The following is a 12122-nucleotide window of genomic DNA, read 5'->3' on the forward strand; positions in this document are numbered from 1 at the left end:
TGGCAGTGGTGTGTCTTCCGACCAGGTCGTGGGCAGTGCTGTCATCTGACCAGGTAGGGGACAGTGGTGTCACGTGACAACCATGACCCGCCACAATACGACTTACCAGTGAAAAATCTGACTGGGTGCATCCACGTGCTGTTCATGTTATCAATGTGGATAGTTCCCATTTCTGTCTTAATGGATGATAAAGATGCAACCTTTTTTTGTTGAATATTCAGTTGAGCTGGGAATACATGGCATTCGTAAACTTTGGGACACTTGATTGTCTGTATTAGTCATCCATCTGTGTCTTTTTGTTTATTCTATGGAAGTGGAGGACACGCCCATCGTAATTTGCTGGGCACGCTTTTCTGCTGGCCTTTCCTTCATCTATGTTCTTTTGTCAACGTTCTAACTCTCTAACCGCTGTCATTTACTCATTGACCACATAACCTCGTTTACAGGTTTTGCCCTTTCAGAGACAAGCCTCCTCTAACAAACTTTTCTCCTCTCCAGGAGATACAAGAGACTGCAGATGCTGGAACCTGGAGCAACACACAAGACACTGGAGGAACTCAGTGGGTCAGGCAGCATCTGTGGAAGGAAATGGACAGTCGATGTTTCTGATCGAAACCCTTCGTCTGGACTGGATGACAGATGCTGCCTGACCCGCTGAGTTCCTCCAGCATCTTCTTCCCAGTTCTGACTTGAGACGTTAACTGTTTCTCTTCCTGCAGATGTGGCCTGACCGGCTGAGTATTCTCAGCACTTTCTGTTTTATTTTCCAGCATTTGCAGTTCATTGATTTTCACTACATGGTATTACTTTGTTTTCTGATTTGAAGAGACACTCTGCTGTCATTAGGCTACCTGACAAAGTTCCAAGACGTCACTTCAGAAATCTTCCAAAGTCTTAAGAGTGACCTATAACTGACAGCATTTAACTGTTGGGAACTTCCTGCAATGGGACCTCAGTATTCACACTGCTGGTATCAATCTGTTGAAATGGTGATGGCTGGGCATGCAAGATGGATTGGGGATCTTGGCAGAAGGCACAGACAAGGCCATCTCAGGAGAACCTTCTCCCACACATTCTTCTTGAACACTACATCTTACCCAGACCTCCTCAATGAACAGTGTCCTCACAGATTTGGGTTTTCCGAGACTATCATCAATGAAATATGTGAATTTCTGTGTGAGGAATTTCAGCCATCCTGTTGTGTTTGATCAGTCAAATGAACTGTGTCAGTGTTTATTAACTGCTGACAAAATGATGCAAATCCAACCCCTCCACTAATTGTCACTCTTCTAAGCCTACTTAATACATGAAAATGGTTATCCAAGGATCCAGTGCTTAAATACTTTATTTGCAACAGTCAGATATTAGTATATTACAACAGTTGATTCAGTTTACATCATGGAAACAAATTTATTATTAATAGTCACTCTAAATAATAATTATAAGATATTCAGATATTTCATATTGTTGGTAAACTTTATATAAACACCAATAATTTATTAGGCACAAGGTATGCAATGTACTATATAAAATCAAAGGCAAATAAGCTATTTTCTTCAAGGACAAAAGAATTAAAAATGTTCAGGCAAAATTATACTGCACTTTCTTCAAGTTTAATCACAGTAATTTTAGTCCCAGTCACATCACATTTTTCCATCCACAAATTTGTTCAATGCACATGTGCAGATTTATGTTGGAAGAGGGAATTAAACTGAAACATACCATGTTTTATTCAAAAGATAACTAACAGTTAGCAGTTGAAAGTACACCTTCAAAAAAAGTTATCAATTCTAATTGAAGTTTGTAATCCAAAAATGAATGTGGGAAAAAGACATCATCAGTGAGTCCCCCCCCCCCCCCCAGTATAATTTTCATCCAAAATGTATCCAATAACTCAAAAATGAATTATTTTGACCCTTAGTACATTTGTTGTTCAAAAGGCCCTGTCACGCTTTCCTAGAAGACAATCTTAACTACATTTCAAAAGTAATTGTTGTTTGGAGCATACTTTGGAACATCACATTACCACAACTTTCTGTGGCTGAGAACAAAACACGAGCAATTAGTTTTCAAAACAGGAAGGCAAACAATAAGAAGTGAGCTTCTGAAGTGGACTGAATATTGGGTAAACATAAGAAAATAAATGCTGATCCTAAATGGAAATGCATTAACAACTCAAGGGATAGCCATATGTAGTAGTGCTTGGGACAGTTTGATGCATTTAACATTGGGAAATAAGACTTGAAGAGAATTACTTAGGGAAGTGGACTGTTTTTTTTTGAAAAATGGTTTCTAAGACATTGCTTCTAATGCAATTTATAGACAATTGCACAGAAAATGTGATGTGAAGCTGGAGATTTGAATTACTCAAAGTCATACCTGTGCAGTCATAATTTAAGAGGTAGGTTACATGCCTGGGCATTGAAGGCAGTTGGCTCTGTAAACGTGATTGCATTTCTTTATAATATTCCTCATTTGATAATGGTTTTCAACTACTGTGAATAGCTGAAGCACTCCTAAGTAAAGTTTCAGTCAGAATGAATCAGTCTTATTCAAACCTAACATGAAGTTCATTAAACCAAAATGTGAACTGTTTCTTTCTCCGCAGATACCGGCTGGCCTGCTGCAAATTTCCAGCATTTTCTGTTTTTATTCAAACCTATTGCTTTGGTCATTCATTCATGCCAGTGAAGTCAGAACCAGCAAAGAGAGCAGATACATTCTAGCACCAAAAATAGTACACGTCCATCGACATGATTTTAAGATTCATAAATACCGAGGATTGCTTTAAAAATAATTAATAAAATTGCTGCTCAAACCTGTCAGCTTCCAACTTGCATATGACGATATTTTAACATGCTTCTCTGAAGTATTTTTCTTCAATAAAAATAATTTTTGCAACATATTTTTCTCACAAGTGCATAATTATATAATGGTACATCAATGCTAGCCCAATAAACAAGATCTATTACCATCAATTTACTATCCAATGAACGTCTGAGGTGCCTAGATCTGATCTATGCTCATTTTAGCCTCATCGCAACCCTTTTATCTTCATTGTAAACAAGATTTTTTGTTATTTGATTTCCTTTGCAAGTCCAAAACAGGATTTTGCAATGACCTGAGGAATGTTAAAACAACATTGTTGAACAGTTTCACAGTGTTTTAAATACACCGAATGCCTGACACTGCTAGTATGTAGCTTCATCCATGTTATCGTCACTAGCTGCATCATCATCTCCATCCTCAAAGTATGATGCAATGTAGTCATTTTCCTAAAAGGCAAATAAAGTGACTTCAGATGGAGTTTTCCCAAGATTACAAAGAACATGTACTAACTCCATGCTGCAAATGCTAGCAAGCATGCTGTAAACACCAGTAAGAACTGCATTATCTTACAATTAGGGCCATAAATTGCCATAATTTTAATGTTTATGAATTATATCCAAGTAATCGGTTTAAATGAATGCTAGAAACATTAAATATTATACCTCTTCAAACTCCTCCTCATTGTACTCTTCATCCTCCGCATCCTCCTCTTCTTTCTCCTTCTCTTCAGTTTCTTCATCAGATTTATTTTCTGTATCTTTCTTCTCTAGAACCTACAAGAACACTTATTTTCAGTCTAAGGAAATTGAACCCACACTGTTACACAAGGAATAATTTACCTCCTTAACGTTAAAGATAGCTAGAAATTTTCAGATCCAAACAAAGCAAAGCCAACAGGATATTGCAAATTTTATACAACTGGGCTCTTTATCTAGACATGCCTATTGCAGGGTACAGACAACAGAGAAGACAGCCGAGGTTCAGAGAACAAAGGCAATTCATTTAACCGGCAAAGGCAGACCTGGGTTCCATGGAGCTCCAGTGCTAAATTACATACTTCACAAGGATTAGTCCTGAGCATCAATAGGGACTTTAAGCTGTCACTTATTTACTCGACTATTGTTCATTACAAATGGTCTGACTGCTGAACAAAATCTAGTGCTGAAGTTTTCTCAATGAATACAACAGTTCATTCATGGAAAAGAGACGATGGCAAATGAGGACTGGCAGATAACAGCTCGGTGGAGGCAGGGAATGTGGGAAAATATTATGAAAGGAATGTGGAGCCTTTTCTGCAGCCCTGACCAGGAGTACTCTGCTGGTAAAAAGAATAGATGGAATAGATTCTGGAAAAGATGTGGGAAAAGCAAACAGTAAAGCCACAGTCCACTGTGGAACAAATGAAGTAAGGAAGAACAGTACACATTTTGCAAAGGAAAATTAAAGAGTCAGATCTTAAAATTAAAAATGGGGAACCAAAATAAATAACCTTTAGATTATTCCTGGTGCCACAGCATGAGGTCAGTTATAAACTGCAAGAGGAGAATGTAACTAATTTAACAAATTTATGGCAGAGAAGCTCTAGACATAAAATAACATTTACAGATGCACCAAATAGTTTTACTTTTTAAATTATTAAATTGAGATTATCCAAATTTTACAATTAGAGTGGATTAGAATTTGTAAGGCACTTAAAACAACATGGTGGTCTGAGTCTGGGTAGATGTAAAGAAATGTAACGTTGGTGTGGATTGGGAGCCCCAGAGATCAGAATGAGTATGTGTGGCAGGTTTTCTTCCTGGAAACATATGGATCTGCAACCTCACCTCCTCCCGTTTCCATACAGTCTGCATTCTAACACTCTAAAAGAGGTGATGCAGACATTTTGGATGCAATAGTGACGATTTTCCAAATTTCCCTTGATTCTAGAGCAAACCCTACAGATTGGAAGGGAGCAAATATAAAACTACTACCTAAGAAAATTAGGAGAGTAAATAGGGAACAAAAGACTAATTAGCTTGACACCTATCATCTGCAAAATGTTCAAACTCATCATTAAAGATGGAAGAGCAGGGTTCTCAGAAAATCATATGATTGGGTGAAGTCAACATCGTTTTATGGAAAGGGAGAAAAATTTGACAAATTTAAAAGGGTGCAACTAGCAGGGTACCACTCAAAATACTGTTACGTAAAATAAGGGCTCATGTCAATAGTTATAAAACGGAAATATGGAATAAATGGGTTACTTTTAGATTGGCAGGCTATTTTAGTGGAGTGTTACAAGGATTAGTTCTGGGCTTTGAGTATTTGTTAATTTCAGATATTTTTAAAAGGTGAATGAAGGTTCACAAACTACCACAGTGGCATTCGTACTCTTAATGGGTGGATTATCATACCAGCACCTGGAGTATGAGTCAAGTAATATTAGGTGCAAGTCATTCGTTATCCCATGGGACTGCCTAAGAAGAACGTAGCCACATATCACCAAACTCCTGGTAGATGCTTTGCTGTCGGTCTATCTTATCCACTGCATTTTAATGAACTTTGTTTTGCAGGCAACTTCTGAGATCAATGGCTTTCCATAAATCACTTTTAGCTTAATTAATTGATTGATTGATTGATTGATTGATTGATTGATTGTGTGGGCGAAGGTTTAGAATGCTTCAGATAACTACAAAAAGCTGAAATCAAGATGGTAAAATTACAAATCACAGGTGCTAATAAACCTGATTCTGATACTCACCTCCAGTTTCTGGATTATGTCCTCATTAGATTTGTCAACCACAACTTTTGGACTATTCATTTTAGAGACTGAGGGTACATCTGTACCAGTTTCTGCAAAAAAAATGGAATGTAGAAAAAAATAATTAGCAGTCTGTTCCATGAAGATTTAAAATCAGTCAAAACTATAGCTACCCCAAGAATGAAAGCTGCACTGCTATTTGATATAGCACTCTCTAATAAACCCTTCTCATGAGCAGTCAATCTTATTGTTCCCTTAGCTCTAAATACTGCTTATTCGTGACATTCACTTCTTTGCTGCCAAGGAAATGCTAATAACTACAATAAGCAATGAAGAAGTACTTCGGAATGATAATCAGTTCCAACAACTGAAATTGTTATGTCTCAAATGCATTTAAAACAGTGACTCATGGGAAGTGTCACGAACCAGCAACAAAAGAAACACACTGTGCATGATTCAGTGTTAAAAACTATTTTATTAATCACTACTTATGATAATACGTAAAATAAAAGTAAAAATGTTAGTATGTTAGAATTCAAGAATGTTAAACCTCGAACGTTAACCCCAAAACTAAACTCGTCGTGTGTGTGTGTGACAAAGTCCAAAACTCCCAGTTCCTGAATGGTTCTTAAAGTTCAGTTCCGCAAGCCATAAGGTGAAACATGAGCAAGGGCTTCTTCAACAACCACCGTTGTCTGAAGATAAGATGTAGATGTAGAAAAACATAGAGAGAGAGTACATACGAAATCCAAATGTTCCACGATGGAACCCAAACGACACTTCAGTGTTTACTCGGTAGTGACTTCCTCACCCCGAAAAGCATCCGAATCGTGGTCGTCCACACACAAATACCTGTTTCCTTCTACAGGTCAGCAACAAAGTGAACTCCACCGGATTACTTCCAACTTCCATACATGGATTTCAGTGGCAAACACAGTTATTGTTTCTCATCCATCGATAGAGAAAACAAGCAGGCTGGTGTCTCTCTCCCTTCTCTCTCTCTCTTCTTCTTACTTCTTCAACAACGTCATTACGTCCTTTATCTTCTATTGACGTAAGCACGCCCCACACACACATACATACACTCTCTATCTTAAAGGGACTTTCACTGAGTCCGTAACACCTCCCACCTAAAAAAAAAATTTTCCCAAGAAAATTTTAACCGCGCATACAGTTAGTAATGTTAATAATTATCATGCTACACAACTACAGACTATCAGATTAGTACAGATACATGTTTCCCATTTAACATCAGGAAAGACAATCAGCAATCACATTATCTTTGCCTTAATGTGAGTTATCATGAGATCAAACTCTTGCAAAATTAAACTCCAGTTTAACAGCCTTCTGTTCTTGTTTTTGACTCGGCTCAGAAACACCAATGGGTTATGATCTGTATACACAGTCAATGGTTTCTGAGCGGTGCAAACATATACACTGAAATGTTGCAAGGCTAAAACAAGCGACAGTAATTCTTTCTCTATGGTGGAATAATTCTTTTGATGCTCATTAAATTTCTTTGAAAAGTAAGCTACAGGATGGTCAATATCATCAAGGTCACCCTTCTGCAACAACACAGCTCCTGCAGCTTCATCACTGGCATCTACTGCTAATGAAAATGGCTTTTCAAAGTCAGGTGTTCTGAGCACAGGATGGTAGCATAAAATGGCTTTCAGCTTCTCAAATGCTTCTTGACAGGAATCTGTCCAAACAAACTTTACTCCCTTCTTCTGAAGATTAGTTAGGGGAAGAGCAATATCAGCAAAATTTTTACAAAATTTTCGATAATATCCAACCATTCCCAAAAATCTTCTAACAGTCCTCGTACCTGTGGGAATAGGGAACTCAGATATTGCTTGAACTTTTGCCAGAACAGGAGCTTGCTTGCCTTGACCTACAACATAACCAAGATACGTCACAGTGGCATGGCCAAATTCACTTTTAGCCAAGTTAACTGTAAGGTTAGCCTTGGAAAGTCTTTCAAACAACCTTTCTAACGCAGAGATGTGATCTTCCCAAGTATCATTCCCAGTCACTAAGTCGTCAATGTAGGCATCTGTATGTTTTAACCCATGAATCACTGAATTAATCATTCTTTGAAATGTTGCCGGAGCATTTTTCATTCCAAATGGCAAAACATTGTATTCATACAATCCAGAAGGGGTTACGAAGGCTGAAATCTCCCTTCCTCTATCTGTTAATGGGACACACCAGTACCCTTTTAATAGGTCAATCTTTGTAAGAAATTTTGCCTTTCCCACTCTGTCTATGCAATCATCCACCCTAGGAATAGGGTAAGCATCTGACTTTGTTACAGCATTCACTTTCCTGTAATCTGTGCAAAATCTAACAGTTCCATCAGGTTTAGGTACAATAACACAGGGCGAACTCCAATTTGAAGTAGAATGTCTAATAATATCATTTTCCAACATGTATTTTATTTCCTGATCAACAAGTTTACTTTTTTCCACATTCATTCGATATGGGTGTTGTTTGATTGGTTTTGCATCCCCAACATCAACATCGTGGGTAATTATCGATGTTCTGTTTGGAACATCTGGGAACAGATTTTTAAATTTTTAAATTTTAAAATTAATTCTCTCATCTGTTGTTTTTGTGAAACTTGTAAATGGTCCAACTTCGTTTCAAGGTTCTCCAGGATATTTTGGTTTTTTAGTTTTGATGGAACAATATTTGGTCTAAATTGGCCTTCCTCAACATCAACATCAGGCATTCTAGAAACAACCTTTACATCATCCACCAAGGCCACAACTGAATCCCTCTCATAATAAGGCTTTAGCATGTTTACATGACAGAGTTGTGTTTTCTTGCATCTATCTGGTGTTTTGATTATATATGTTAGATCAGTCACTCGAGATTCAATAACATAGGGTCCAGAAAAACGAGATTGCAAGGGATTATTTTGGCTAGGGAAAAATACCAACACCTTTTGCCCCACTGCGAATGTCCTAGGCCGAGCACGTCTATCAAAATATGTCTTCATTCTTATCTGGCTTGTTTTCAGATTCTCTCTCGCTAGCTGGCAGACTCTCTCCAACCGAGTTTTAAATTTTTGGACATGGGGAGGTCTCCATTTCCTCATTAACACTCCATTTTTGACATAGTATCCAATTGGCACTTTTTTAATCTCCTCATATGAGAGTGCTTTTTCTTTCAATTCTGTTAACTCAGGGTCCTTTGTCTGTTCCACCATAAAATCCTTCCTTGACAAAGACAAATCTTTAAATTCAGGCTCACTATAAGGATGTTGATCCTCCAGTGAAGACAGAAAAGTCTCAGATAAGGTATCAAAATTTTCTTCCTGTTTAGGACTGTCACAAGGAACTACATCAGACTGCACCGGACTGTCTGTCTTGGCTAATTCTTTAGCTCTAGCTCGAGTCACCGCACATGATGGGTAAACATCTGAATCATCCTCAGACTCATCAATCCTTGGTTTGGTTGTTAACCGTACCACAGGATCACTTTCTCCATTTGCAAGGTCATTTCCCAATAACAAAGAAACTCCTTCCACTGGCAAACTAGGTCTTATCCCTATCTCGACTGGTCCTTCTACGAACTTTGACTTTAAAATCACCCTGTGAAAAGGGACAGACGTGGTCTCACCTGTAACGCCTCGTACTAGATTTACTTCACCAGTGTCACTTTCTTCACCAAAATTTAAAACACTGTCCAGCAAGAGAGATTGATTAGCCCCAGTATCTCTAAGAATTTTCACTGGCACCTGGGGTGACTCATCATTCAGTGAAACAAAACCCTCTGATACATACGAACGGAATTCCTTTCTCACCTCTTCCAACTTTTCCGCTTTTCCCTCTTGCAAGGACTGATCTTTAACAGCATCTCCTAAACCTTTTTGATTTTTAATTGCCTGAAAGCAAGCATTGGGCCCAGCTTCCTTCTTTTTCTTCAAAAGGGCACAATTAGATATCACGTGGCCAGGTTTCCTACAGTAATAACAAGTACGCTCAACAGGTTTCTCCAGCCCTGGCTTCTTTTCATCTTTTCCTTTTTGATTACCTCCCAATTTAATCTCTGGTTTACCTGGATTGTCTTTGTAACTCTTTTGAAAGGTTTTAGGTTGTCCCCATTTGGATTTATGGGTTAAAGCATAATCATCTGCCAACCTAGCAGTTTCTTGTAAAGTTTCCACTGCCTTTTCATTTAAATATGTTGTTAATTCAGCTGGAACACATCTTTTAAAGTCCTCCACCAGTATCAATTCTTTCAATTTATCATAATCCCCATCTACATTTTTAGCCAGGCACCATCGTTCAAAACATATTTTCTTTCCATTGGCAAATTCCATATAAGTCTGATCTGTAGATTTCCTCAAGTCTCTGAATTTTTGTCTATAAGCCTCAGGGACCAATTCATAGGCCTTCAAAATAGCTTGTTTTACCTTGGTATAATCAGCTGCATCCTCAGCAGACAAAGCAGAATAAGCTTTTTGAGCTTTACCTTTAATCACACTCTGTACCATAAGAGCCCATCCTTTCCTTGGCCAAGTTGAACTCACAGCAACCTTTTCAAAATGTTGGAAATACTGATCAACCTGATCTTCCTCAAAAGGAGGGACTAATCGAACCTCCCTGCTGGCTGAAAAACCATCATCAGAATCAGATTCCAAACTCTTTCGCTTCATTTTTAACTCATGCTGCCTCTGTTTTTCCTTCTCCTCTCTATCCAGCTCCATCCTCCTCAATTCCATCTGCTTCATTGCTAGATCAGCCTCTATCTTCATCCGAGTTAGCTCTCGTTCAGCCTCTAATTTCTTTTGTTCTCGTTCAGCCTCTATCTTTAACTGGGTTTGCTCTTGTTCGGCCTCTATCTTTGCCAGCTGCACCTGTGCCTCAGAAATTGCTATTTCACTTCCAGGAAACTGTTTTAACACTTCCTTCTCAAACACCTTCTTTTCCACATAATGGCCAGCTATCAGTCTCTGAATATCTGCCTTTCTCATAGACTGCTTTACTTCTGTAAGGTTTAGCCTTGTAGCAATCTTTATCAAATCATCCTTTTTCGCCACCTCCAATCCCTTTTGGCTTGGTGACTCCAAAAATGCCTTAATATCCATTGTTGCTGGTTTCCACACACACAAGCCAATTAAAAAGAATTTATCAGACCTCCCTCAAAAATCTTTGGATTGAATCTCGAACAAATTTCGTCAATCTGGGGTACAATCCCAGACGACACTCGTTAACCTTGGGAACGATCCCGGACGAATCTTGTTAACCTTGGGAACGATCCCGGACGAGCCCCCAATTTTGTCACGAACCAGCAACAAAAGAAACACACTGTGCATGATTCAGTGTTAAAAACTATTTTATTAATCACTACTTATGATAATACGTAAAATAAAAGTAAAAACGTTAGTATGTTAGAATTCAAGAATGTTAAACCTCGAACGTTAACCCCAAAACTAAACTCTTCGTGTGTGTGTGTGACAAAGTCCAAAACTCCCAGTTCCTGAATGGTTCTTAAAGTTCAGTTCCGCAAGCCATAAGGTGAAACATGAGCAAGGGCTTCTTCAACAACCACCGTTGTCTGAAGATAAGATGTAGATGTAGAAAAACATAGAGAGAGAGTACATACGAAATCCAAATGTTCCACGATGGAACCCAAACGACACTTCAGTGTTTACTCGGTAGTGACTTCCTCACCCCGAAAAGCATCCGAATCGTGGTCGTCCACACACAAATACCTGTTTCCTTCTACAGGTCAGCAACAAAGTGAACTCCACCGGATTTCTTCCAACTTCCATACATGGATTTCAGTGGCAAACACAGTTATTGTTTCTCATCCATCGATAGAGAAAACAAGCAGGCTGGTGTCTCTCTCCCTTCTCTCTCTCTCTTTCTCCTTCTTCTTCTTCTAACTTCTTCAACAACGTCATTACGTCCTTTATCTTCTATTGACGTAAGCACGCCCCACACACACATACATACACTCTCTATCTTAAAGGGACTTTCACTGAGTCCGTAACAGAAGTAATTGCTTGCTGAACCAAGATCAAAAAGATGAAGAGTAAAATAAATTATGATATTAAAAGGGGCTGTCTATTTTCCTTTTGTCATTTATGTAGCATTCATTAACAGTCAGAAGACCAAATACTACCAACTAAAGTTACTCGGTCACGTGCAAAACATAAGCATACGATTTCAAGCTCTTCATGTTTGATCTTATTCTTGTAAGGAAATAGAAAACATTCAAAATGAAAATAAAATAAAAAAGACAACTTTAACAACTGTGGTCTTTAATTCCACCAGCCACTTGTTCTTGTGTAATATTGTGCAGGCACAGTAGTGTAGCAGTTAGCGCAACCCTATAACAGCACCAGTGACCCCGGTTCAATTCCGGCCGCTGTCTGTAAGGCATTTGTACGTTCTCCCCGTGTCTGCGTGGGTTTCCTCCAGGTGCTCTGGTTTCCTCCCACATTCCAAAGACGTACGGGTTAGGAAGTTGTGGGCACGCTGTGATGGCACCGGAAGCGTGGTGACACTTGCGGGCTGCCCTCAGAACACTCTAC

At 38.7% G+C, this 12122-nt stretch overlaps 1 protein-coding gene across 1 annotated transcript in view; it reads right to left on the reverse strand.

The window, feature by feature from the left end:
• Positions 1-1328: 1328 nt before the first annotated feature.
• The window catches only part of polr3g (polymerase (RNA) III (DNA directed) polypeptide G), a 28775-nt gene continuing 17981 nt past the window's right edge, over positions 1329-12122 (reverse strand). Inside the window, exons 5-7 of the mRNA XM_052019856.1 lie at positions 5573-5664; positions 3492-3602; positions 1329-3275 (exon numbers count right to left, since the gene is read on the reverse strand). Of these exons, the coding sequence (XP_051875816.1) occupies positions 3192-3275; positions 3492-3602; positions 5573-5664 (287 nt within the window). The 3' untranslated portion in view covers positions 1329-3191. The remainder of the gene's footprint in view (positions 3276-3491; positions 3603-5572; positions 5665-12122) is intronic.

This window comes from Pristis pectinata, chromosome 7, assembly GCF_009764475.1.
Source record: "Pristis pectinata isolate sPriPec2 chromosome 7, sPriPec2.1.pri, whole genome shotgun sequence".
Lineage (NCBI taxonomy): Eukaryota > Metazoa > Chordata > Chondrichthyes > Rhinopristiformes > Pristidae > Pristis > Pristis pectinata.